The sequence below is a fragment of the Dermacentor silvarum genome, chromosome 8 (assembly GCF_013339745.2).
Source record: "Dermacentor silvarum isolate Dsil-2018 chromosome 8, BIME_Dsil_1.4, whole genome shotgun sequence".
In the NCBI taxonomy this organism is placed as follows: domain Eukaryota; kingdom Metazoa; phylum Arthropoda; class Arachnida; order Ixodida; family Ixodidae; genus Dermacentor; species Dermacentor silvarum.
The window spans coordinates 58909296-58921474 of record NC_051161.1 but is presented as its reverse complement, the minus strand read 5'-3'; the positions used below and the strand labels follow the sequence as shown (position 1 = coordinate 58921474).

The 12179-nt window shown below is 46.6% G+C and overlaps 1 protein-coding gene across 1 annotated transcript; it reads right to left on the bottom strand.

The window, feature by feature from the left end:
• Positions 1 to 210: 210 nt before the first annotated feature.
• On the bottom strand, positions 211 to 11877 carry LOC119462145 (translation initiation factor IF-2). The gene is made up of 3 exons (XM_037723488.2): positions 11614 to 11877; positions 5594 to 5716; positions 211 to 1418 (listed from the first exon to the last, which is right to left on the bottom strand). The coding sequence occupies exons 1-3, from the start codon at positions 11617 to 11619 to the stop codon at positions 501 to 503; spliced, it is 1047 nt and encodes a 348-aa protein (XP_037579416.1). The 5' UTR covers positions 11620 to 11877; the 3' UTR covers positions 211 to 500.
• Positions 11878 to 12179: the final 302 nt, after the last annotated feature.

Here is a 12179-nt window from a genome sequence, read left to right as displayed (position 1 = left end):
GTGGACGTTGTGACTGTGTCTTGATACAGAAATAAATGGAATTATCGTTTTTACTTACTGTGGCCATCTAGGAGCCCTACGCATGGAAGCGTTAGAAAGTTCTTGAAAGTGAGGTTGCACGGTTATGTTGAAGAAGAAATCGACACCGGTAACGAGGATGGATCATAAATAGAGCGCATTTATTTTCAACACTTATTAAGCAACACTCAGAGAGATGCGTGGTCTAGAGTAGATGAGCGGTAGAATTTACCTTCAGGTTGGGTAGAGAAATACACAGAAATACACACACAGGGGGATGTGAAAGTCATAAACACCCTCTACGGAACCGTCAAGGGCATGCGACAGCAGTAATCGTCAGCTGGACATCAACACTACGCATAAATAGCTTTACATGAGTAGCTGGACGTGAAATACTGGACACAATGGCGGCAGGAGGTATAGCATACAATGGACGAAAAATGAGGCAGTAATTAGACGCCAATTTGAGTCGTATATCTCGCTCATCGACGACGCCGCAGATAAGTAGCCCCGTACTTGTTGGCCAGATGCTCGTAGTAGTCCAGAGGCTTGCCGGCGAAGCTCGTGACAGCGGCTGGCCCACCGTACGAGTATGCAGGTGCAGCCGCCGTCAGCTTGGCCCCGAATACAGCAGGAGCCGCCACGACGGCTGGTGCAGCGTACGACGTCGCAGCACTGCGCAGCGGTCCGTATCCGGCCCCGTATCCGGCCCCGTATCCGGCCCCGTAGCCGGCCCCGTAGCCGGCAGGGACGACCTTACGGACGATAACTCTACGGACAGGCGGTGGTGGGATAGCTGAAGCGGCGTACGGCACTGACGGCACGAAGCCGGTTGAATACGACACGGCCGGGGCTGCGGCGGTCACGACCGGAGCCGCGGCTACGACCCGCCGGTATCCGAACACGGGAACTGCCGGCACTGCGGGGGCGGTATGCACGACCGGTGCCGCGACTGCGGCTCCTGTGTATATGGAAGCTGGGACAAATCTCCTGATCGTTGTCACGGTCGCCGGAGCGGCTGCGGCCGTCACTACGGCGGGTCCGGGCGCTGCGACAACCGTTGTAGCGGGAGCCGCGACCACAGCGGGAGCTACCGCAGCCGTCACCACTTGAGCAGCGGGGACCACGGTCTTGACGACGGGTGCAGGGACGACGGGTTCCTGTGGGACGTTGATGGAGGCCGCCGCCGGCGTCGAGGGCGCGGTTCCCGGTTCGTTGGTGTTGACTATGACGCGGAAGCCGTTGGCGTCGGCTACGTACTTGACGATGCGCACGCGGCCGTCGGCGTCAGTGAGGCCGTACGAGCCGTACTTGTTGCCGTACGCATCTCCGGTTTCCTGGCGGAAGGAGCCGCCCGACGTGTGCTTCTCTTCGTAGCCGAATTGGTAGTTTCCGTGAACCTGCGTTATGAACAGTATAGTGTACGGAAGTTATACGCGCTATGTACAATGTAAATAGAATCCCAATGAATGTGTAATGGTATATTGCGACCTATCATATCAAGCTTGCCTCCAAAAAGATAAACTGGAGGCTTTTCAGACACGCTCTCATATCTACGACCTTCGGGGTAGTTTACTTAATATTTATGTAATTCATATCAGCTGCACTTTTTTTTCTTTTTTAACAGTCAATGAAAAACATTCTGTAACAAAGGGGGGGCATGTCCCACCACATTTTCACCAGCATACATAAACTGCATTATGCGTGACAGCTCACGCGCACCAGTCTGTATAGAGAGTAGGCAAAACATCTATTTTTTTGTGTGTGTGGAATCCGTTATCTCATAAATTTTAAAACATGAAAGTCAGCCATAAGGGAGCATGACCGGAATTCGAAAGTACGCATACCTGCACCTGCCTATTCCTGGCGCTTCATCGCAGAGCTGAAGTACGGCGCAATTACAGGCGCTAAGTGGCCACCTCATTGTTCTAGTGCAAACAGCTACAGCCATGCATGGGAACTCGCCACCCGCATCCGGATTTAGGAGCTCTTACACGACCGCTTTTATTCAAGGACACTTGCCAACGAGGTCCGATGTTTTCCATAACGATCCATGCTCTGTGCAGTGCGGACAATGAGAACAGTTGTTATCGTGAACCGTTAGGCGGCAATTTGGTTTTAGAGGGGGTTTCATTGTTCCCTCTCGCGTTCTGTACAGAGCCTCATGTAGAGGCATGCTTGCTCGGCTTCGTTGCATGCTCCACGCCTAGTGTGATAACTTTTCCTTTTGTTCCTATTGCATCAATGCAAGCCTGAGCGGAAATGATAGAACAGGGAGCGCGAGCCCCAAGTTCTGCAGGATCATTATGTAATCGAACTCGGGGCTTGGTACTGCTGTCTCATTGCATGTATACCTTGTACGGTACTAACGTGGCTGTTTGGGTATTGTGGTAGGACATGACTGAAGCCTTTAGGGCAAAACAAGACGAGCACAAGAAGTCGACAAGAAGCACGCGAGCGCTCGTGTGTTTCATGTCAACCTCTCTTCTTCGTCTTGTTGTGCGCTAAAAGCTTCATCCTTGTACGTGTATTGCGATTTGCGCTTATGGAAACTGGTTATGACTGAGAAATTTGCAAATATAATTGGACTATCATAATTTCTAAGTCAGATTTGTATTTGTTTATGTGATGAACCAATTTCGGTTTCCATGGTTTCTTCCTAAATTAGGTTGTCTTAAGCGTTGCAGACTGCCTTCAATGTCGTGTTTCTTATTTGTTCCAACAAACGTCGAGCCTTATTCTCCAGCAGTACACGAGTATATCGCGCTTACATACGACAGCATCTCAAAGAGCGGCAAATAGGCACACGAAATGCAGTGCATGCAAATTCCGCCAGCCCTCCGCCTTACCGGTCCGCTTGTAATTTTTTTTCCTGCACCTGCGTGCCTTTTCTGTTCAAGATTAAATACAACATCAACAACGTCTGCGGAAAACAGATAAACATCGACACACCACAGCGTCATAAAGGCACATTTATCGACTACGTCTCGTTAAAGTAGTTTATGTTCCTCCCTAATAAGGAATTAGTGAGTACTTCTACGTTCGACTTTACACATGTGTCAATATCCTATTTCGAAATACACACCGCGGCCTTTAGCATTAGTCGCTATAGCCACGTATATGTGCAAATTGACAAAATATACTTTCGTTCAAATGCATCCCTCGGACATTCAATAAAATACATGCAGCCGATATTATTGCGCCATAAAAAAAAAGCGAGGTTAGGCCTTCTAGAGACAACTTGGGTGACTTCATCGCACTACGCCTTGAAAGGTGTGTCGTTTCATTTATAGAGCAAGTCTAACTACTGCGCTCTTTTTAGTCCTACAATACACGGCATTATTTGCAATTATCTGAAATGTTTCTTTTCTTTCTTTCTTGAATTCATGCCATGAATATCGCTGCTTTAAGCGCAGCACTTCTTTAGCATGAACATGTGTCAGAATGCAAAAATTAAAGAGGCACTTAAGACAGCTTACATGTGGGCATGCGAAAGCATTATAATCCCTTTGGTGAAACGTTTCTTTCCGCGCGTTCCGTGTCCGCGCAAGCCCTTGCCTGCGTTCTAACTGCACCCCAGTAGGGGCAAATCAAAACGCGCTCGCTTGTCCGCGAGAAGTTCATCACTCGTAGGAACGCTCAGCGGCGTTCAGTTGGAACGTTCAGCGGCTTTGTATTTTATACACTCATCTTATACACTCATGACGTGGCGCCACCTTCTCCACATTGGCTGAGCCGTCACATGCCCAATGACGCACGCACTAGGTCACACCTTTAGTCAGTGGCTGCGACGTGACGTGTGTTATGACGCACGCACACGGCATACCTTTAATCAACCAGTACCAGGCTCAAAGTCATTAAGGAACTTTCTTTACAGGAACCTCCCTGAAAATTTTGATGTGTTTATACGTGTTCCTTTTTTTTTTTTAACTCTGCGCCGTCGGCCATTTTTCGTACCACTCGCTGCGTACAACGCAGGCTTTTTTGCTTCATGGGACTTATAATGCTTTCGCATTGGTCAGATGCGGAGCAAAATAGCCCGACATACTGCTGCACTGTTTCGATAATACAGCATACGCTGGGCCGTTCTTCGCGCAAGGAAACAAGAACTGAAAATGCCTCTATATAAATGCACCTTTCTGTCCACGTCTTTACACCACCAGATGAGAGAACTTAGTCGTCTCTTAGAACGAAAATTCCACGTAGTTTTTTTTTTTTTTTTTTTTTTAAGGAAGCTCCTTCTCAGGACATACGCCGATTTCCCTATTCAAATACATGTAAAATGCAGAAATGATATTATGAGACAACCTCTAGATTCATTGGACTTATCTGAATGAAATATGTTGCATATGAGAGAGAAATATATATATGAATTCTTGCTATACAAAAAGCAAAATTTTGATTTAGGACGTCCTACCTTTTACTAAGATTGGCGAAAATTGGGCAACTTCAGCGAGAAAATGAAGCAGAATGTTTACAAATTTTTAACTCTCTTCATTAGTTTCATTCCTGCACCAAAAAGAGATGTTGCAGTTCTGTAAACTGTATCCTTAAATCATCTAAACGGAACAAGGGTCATATAAATGTTTACAGTTTACGTTAAATTTTTACATTGCTTATGATGGCTTTTCGAAAGTCCTACTCCAAAATTAGTGGTATATTTCAGAGCGGTATATAATACATGAATTTTGTCCGCTTTAGATTTCTTAACAAGTCAATTGTACAGAATTGGGATATCATTATTTAATACGGAGTTACACGAAAACTCAGTCCCCTAGTTTTTTTTTCAGTTTCTTTGTTCTTTTCCTTTTTTCATTTCAGCAGTTTTTCAGAATTATCGTAAAAAAGTATTGATGGCCTAAATAAAAAGCACGTTTCTTGTTTCGTACAGTCACTATATTTGACCTTCTTCCTTTAGACGCAACAAACCCCATCGAATTCAGCGCAGTGGATGCAGAGCAATATGATTTCTCCGTTGCCATGTATTTAGATAGGAGCTACCGTTGCAGGAGTAAGAGAAGGAAAGAAAGGGAGAAGGCAGGAATGTTAACGAGAAATGCATCTGGTTGGCTACCCTACGCTGGGGGACGGGAAAAGCAGAATTGAAAGATGAGATACCGCTGTAAAGCTTGCTCTACTCAACGCAGCGCCACTGATCGTCGTCCCCTACACCGCGGCTGCCTCTGGATCTCAGGGGTACCCGTTATTAGATAGTTTTTAGCTTCTTACTAAACATGTTGCGTTACTTTTTACGGAATACCGGAGCCGTTGACACCAGTAGCAACCCTGGTAGCGACGTCCTGCCACGCTTCGTTGAGCTGCAACGTGTCTGAAACGTTTTTGTGTTGCGTAAGTACTCTCGCTAAAAAAATTATAATAAAGGGAATGTAATTAAACTCTGCCTCACAAGATGGCGCTATTATCGTTGTTGCTGCCGCCCATATCACGTGGTAGCCCAGTGTTCCGCGAAAGGCAATAGACTTACGGACAGGCTAAAACAATCTATTATTGGGAAGCGTTAGCTGCGATTGGCTTCGTAGTTGCAACTACGACTTGGTCCGCCACACCGACTTACATCTTGAGACCGGTACTGAGAAGACGTTCCAGTCTCGGGAACCAGGGCCGTGCCATAGGCGGGTGCCTCAACCACTCCGCAGTTGGCTTCCCTTAGAAACAGGAAGAGGCAGAGTAACAGCACCTGCGTCAATAATGTGAAAATTAAGCCTATCTTCCGCTTATAAGCATCAGGGTCTCGAGGAAATTGCAAGGTGTTTCGGAATATGGCACTTTGGGGCAATGCTTTCAACACACTGCGACGCCGTGCCCAGTCAGAAATGCGAAACGTCGGGGTCGCCAACACCTCTCCACCATCTTGCACGATGGCTACAAGCTTTGCAGTACCATTTCTTGATCAGTAATTCCAAATTATAAGCTGCGAAAATTCTGTTGGTCTATTTTCAAGTACATTCGACCGATTATTTAACGGTACCGCGCCAGCGTCGACTGGCCTGCCACTCAGCGCCTTCTAACGGCGCGAAGGGACTAGATTAGCAAGAGCAAGAGCGATCAGCAAGATATCAGGAAAATCTTGCTGATGTCGTCGCTACCATATAGTTACTGCATATGCTACCAACATTTACTAGCATATGCAATAACTCTAGGCCAGGCGGTAGTCACGCGGTATTGTTAAAGAATCGGTCGACTGTACGTCGTCAAAACTGTTCTGCACGACCACGAAGCGATTTACTTTTATTAATAAAATTAAGCTGTGAACTTGCACACGCTCACTGCCTTGTTTCTCCGGCTCGAACTTTAAATGTACTTTCTGCTTGCATTCTACCCACCACTATACGGTCACAGTGGTTCTATTTATAGCAAGAACAATAATAATACAAACAGTGCACAAAACGTAAAACAAATGAAAATAACATAAACAACCTGCCAACATGGATGCCTGTTCCAGAAGAAACCATCATTCCTGTTGGCAGAACATGCATCTCAACATCCCATTTAAATAAAGAAAAAAAAAAGGGGGGGGGTCCCCTGTCGTGGCTAATATTCGACCAAAAGCTTCAGTGTTAAATTGAGCATATGTACAAAGCACCAACATGAAAGGCAAAGGCTAATTTGCCTTTCAGGCTGCTAAATTACCTTGTTCTTTGTAGCAGAATGGGAAATTACCACATGATGTTCTCAATGCGAAATCTACTTAGCTCACATCACAAAGTGATGCCTCGAACCTCTTGGTTCTGAATGTAGTAATTGTTCCTGTAATTTGCGACTAGATGCTTTCTTTTCTATTAGACTCGTCTTTTGAAGCACCAAATAACATGGAGTAAGTGAAAGGATTGAAAAAAAAAAGTCAGCAGCCCCTCCGCTGTCGAGGAAAAATGAGAAATGGGGGTAAGCGAAGCTTGTCGTGTGTTTCATCGGTGTTCCTCCGAATTAATTGCACTGACAAGTACCACGTTGTGCTCGAACCACAACCACTCACACGCGCTGCAGCTGGCTCCGAAGTTTCGGTTTAGAAACTCGCGTTGAAACCTGGCCGTCGTAACGAAAATTTGGCGCTAGCGCTGCAGAGGCGTGCACCACCATTGTCGGCTTTCTGGAGGGCAAGACGACGCTGACGTTTGACCTTAACATCGCGCTCCCGCAACTCGGGGTCGGCGGCTCTTCGCTGACGTTTGGCTTCAACATCGCGCTCCCGCAACTCGGGGTCCGCGGCTCTTCGCTGACGTTTCGCCTGGGCTTCGGAAGCCCTCACATTGGAACCAGCACGTAGACGACGCGCCCTTTCCCGAGCGCGTTCATTCTGGAAGAATTTCCATAAAATTGCTTCAAAATTAAATCTGTCCGTTACGTAAGACAACGAATAGCTCATACCCCCTTAAGCAATCTCTCATGCCCCCGCAAACGCGGCCTCCCCATTACAACGACAGGAGAGAAGCTTAGTTCGCGTTGAAGCGAGACGCGCAGGCCCTATCTTGAAAGCGGTCTGCGAAGGGGACGCCGTTTAGTTCGCCTTGAAGCGAGAGCCAGCACGAAGGTCAATTTGCTCGCTGCTGCAGGCCCTATCTTGAAAGCGACTGTCTTAGGTGAGGGACGGACGGACGGGTTTCTTCGTTGCGCAGGCGTAGAAATGCTTACGCATTTAAAAAATAGGTGTTAGAAAGCGTGGTAGAGTGCAATAGTGTCAGATAGAGTGTAATAGGTCAGCCGTCATGCCATCTGTCCTGGCCGTCTTCCTGTCGTTGTAACTGCCGTTGTGGTCTTGCTGTGGCCACATACATGCTCGCGTCGAAAAACGTTGGTTCATGTGAACCAAACCCCAAATATTCAATAGCCAGCTGCCTGCAATATGTGACGCGTGACATCAGTTGTCACAGGTTGAGGGGCGTGCAGAATATTTTTAATTCGTTAGCATTCTTAGGGAACCTCACGCACTTTCCGGGGACTAGCATTCTGTGTACGCATGTCTCCAACCGTTTTCCCACCTATCTCGTTTCCTTGATAGTCCGTGGTCGAATGGGTACCGCATCGGGCTGCTGTGCTAACGGAACAGGGTTTGAAACCAACCGTCGGACCAAGTTGGTTGGCTGAGTACGTGGCAATGTGTACGTATGAGCAGTACTTCAACAGACATCTTTCACGCCGACATGGGTCAAAGTAGACGTGGGACTGGCTAGGTGCCACTGTTCAATGAAACACTTTGACGCCAAATTGAAGCACTGGGTATGTTCCACTCGGTCCGTGCTGGTCTTCAGTGAATCTCCTTCATGCCAATTTGGGTCGCTGGGTATGTGCTAGTAGGTGTATGGCCCTCTTCAGTGAACTTGTGGGCCGCTATGCACCAATAAAAACATTGCGACTCTATTTCAGCGGCTGCGAGAGAGCTAACTGCAGATCCACCCGCCGTTCGTTCCTGTTCCTTCTTAGGCTTTGCTTCACACCAGCTCGTGTGGTCGACCAGAGTCGCGCCAGAAGAAGAAGACGCGCCACAAGCGTATTTATGTTTTGAGGCAACAACAACAACAACAACAACAACAACATAAGGCTAATTTGGGTCGCTATGCATGCGCCGCTCTACAATGACGAAAAAGTTCCGTTAAATTTCTCCGATGTTGATTGGAATCGAACCCGCGTCACAAGGGTTCTGCAAGGACAGCAACCCGACGCTTTACCAGTCTGTGCCACAGATGCACTGTGCATGCACCGCTGTTCAATGGACGTCTTTCAGGCCGTTGCTCTAGCAAGCTGCGCCATGAATACACTGGGTATGCGCCGTTCTTCAATAGACCTCTCGCCAACATTGGTCACCGAGTATGTGCCACTGGGTGCGCGGAAAGCGAACGCTGAATTCTCGGCGTTCGCAGGCACCGGCGCACCACTCTCCTCATCTCGGAGGCTACGCGCGGACTTCTCGGCAGTGCCACTAGATGGCGCAGCGTGTCGAGAAATGCGAGAGAGGAGCGCGGCTGCCGCATGACATGTTTCTCGGCGTTCGCAGGCACCGGCGCTCCATGCATTTCGGAGGCCACGCAGGCTTCCCGGCGGTGCCGCTTGATGGCCCCGTGTGTTCTTAAGAAACCGTCAAAGAGAAGTCCCGCTGCAGTACACGCGTCATACATAACTCGCTTCAACAGTGGCAATACGTTGTGTCGTTATATGATCCAACGCTAAACACATTACCGTCGACAAGCATCGTGGGATAGCTTCTGCCAAATATTTGTTTCTTTTCTATTTCGAGCGACGTTGTTCAAACATCTGGTCTGGTTCCATGTTCTATGACGTGGTGTTCCCTAAATCTTATTACTTGTTTCTCATGAATGAATTTGACACTTGGTTACCAACTGCCATGAACAGCAGATTACAATACGTATACTTTATTGATCCTCACTTTCTGTACTTCAACGAGAGCATATACAGGTTTTGAACATGTCTTAAATACTCATATTTGCTCCAGTAACCACCTTATTTCTCTCTAGATTGATATTACAGCTTTCACTTTACCACTGAATAAATTTGTTTCCAGCCATGTTGTTTCAAAGCTTAGTCAAAACCATTCACGAGAAAGAAGCAGTATGATTAATCGTCGTTTTGTCTCTGCGTCCGCCACTAACTCTAACCTTGACGCGTTTTCTTCGCAAGCTCAACAAAACTTGGTGAGCTTCCAAAGGCTACACGAACCTGTTGTTCTTTCCTATTTCATAAAGCGAACCTAAAGTAACTAACGACACTCCATTTTAAAGGTGAGCATAGTAGGCTGGTCACGTACTTGTGAGATAGGAGTTAAAGCAACGTCGATAATTGAAACAGATGTACCGGCAAACCTACAGTCCAGAAAAAAATAAAGTACGCAAGAGCGTAGTCCGCGAGTTTTAACCGTTATAATTATATTACTTTTTGTAAATTGCAACTTTTCCGCATAGTTGAACTCCTAAAGGTGGTCCAGGAATTTTCCGCATTTTGTCTTCCTCTTAATATTAAGTAGAAAATTCGCTACCCCAGTTTGCTTTTTAATCCACACCACTATCTTCCTTTCTTCTAATGTTGCGCCTATTATTACCTGTTCAGACCTCAGGTTCTTCTCAAACTTCTCTGTCAACTTTCAAGTTTCTGAAGTACATGTTAGCGCCAATAGAATTCAATGATGCTAAACTTTTTTTAATGTCTAACAGTAAACTGCCGACTATATCACTTGGTAGGGCCTGCCATATGCTATCCAACGTTTTCTTTTTGTTTTTTCTGGTTTTTTTTTTTCATGATACAGGCCCCTGCTACTAATCGGCAAAGAGAAATTTTCTTTTCACAGCTTCTAGAGGCTGCCTACCAGTCACAACTATATGTTCTTCTGCCAAACTGTTGAACACTACCTTAGTCTTCTGCACATTAATATACAAACACACCTTTAGAGACTGTCCTCAGTTCTGAAGGTTCTGAACAATTTGTTTCAAGCGATTTGCAAAGTTGTTGAACGGGGCAATGTCGTTTGCAAATCGCAGCTTGATGTCATATTTCCCCATGATTTCCACACGTAAATGTCCCTGGTCTAACACCTTGGATACTTTCTCTAAGCATGCACTGAATAGCATTGGAAAGATTGCTTCTCCTCACCTAGCCCCCTTTCTAATTATATTTTACAGCTTCTCTTGCGAATAATTAAGGCAGCTGGAGAATCTTTGTAGATATTTAAGATATTTACGCAAGCTTCCTTTTTTCCTCGACTTCGCAAAGCCTTAGTGTCTGCTGGTATCGCTGCTGATTCAAACTAACTACTTTTCATAGTCTGTGAAAGTCATACAGACATAGTTGTTGATTGTATAACTCAGATTTCTCATTGATGACACGTATGCAACCCATTTTTGAATATCCCGTTCTAATGTTGGCTTGTTGTCTTGGTTGATTTAAGGCATGTTCTGCGCTGATTTCTAAAAATTTGCCCGGAAATTATGTCAGAATGATCAAGCCTACACGTTTCAATAGTTAAATCTCAAATATTACGCTGATCATCTCGCTTAGTCTTCATATTCGCGCCGATTCATTTGTTTTTTCTAGAACACACTGGTACGTATACTACTTGTAAGCAAAGTAGTCCTAATAGTCCTTATTCAAGCAGAACAAAACCTTGTTTTTTTTTTGCTTTTCGTAGTTTACCACATTATAAGAGCAGCCAATAGAAACAGTAGTCTGATCTGGACCCTGGTTAGCTAATTTCACGCTTAAATTGAGAACTACAGCGTCATGCTTTTATATCAGGCTTTTTGTGCCGAAATAGGATGATAAAATGCGCGGATGCAACTTTTCTAATTCACCATAACACAAATTAACTGCTACACTCATTGACGATCAATGCGGATGGCCGGTCCTCCTCACGAACAAGTGCGACAACCAGAACCGTTACCAGTTAAGCGTAACAACAATCAGACAGGCAACGCCCACGGAAGCACTGGCCGCGCACAGGGGAAGCTTCGTCGAACTTGGAACGCGCACACAACGCCCGTGTCGTGGCCACCATTTTCTTTTTTCCCGATTCTTCGCCTCATCGATGTATCACGAACTGTCCGCAACACTGTCAGTGCACTGTACACTCACCTTCATGACTTTTACTGCCCGCTGCTCGATGTACAGACGGAATATCCGGGTGGTACAGTTACTCCGAGTGGTGGTCGTGGGGCGCTCAGATTTTAAAGCTTTTTTCGTTCCGCCACTGCTGGCGACCACTGTCCCCCTTTTATATATATACAGGTTGCACCCTGGCAGGCCCCTCCCGATCTCGTTAAAATTCCGCGCAGGAACCGTCCGGCACAATGAGCGGCGTCATTCCTCTGTCCTCGACGGGGTCTTAGGCTCCTTCGCTTTTACGCGTCCATTGCTTCTTAAGTGTCCCAGGTGTGTGTGTATGTGTGTGTGTGTGTGTGTGTGCGTTCGTTCGTCGCGGTGTGCGCGTGTGCGCTCGTTTGTTTTGCGCGCAACCAGAAGACGTGCCCGGAGTGCACCCCTTTACTCTTTCTCTCTCTTATCCTCTACCGCAAGATCTCGTCCACTCCCCCCCCCCCCCCCCCCCCCTATGCAGCGCATATATTCACGATTTCTCGAGAGGGTACGCTCGAACGCGGCTTCCTTCCTACCCCCTGCCCACTGGTGAGCATCTATTGAAA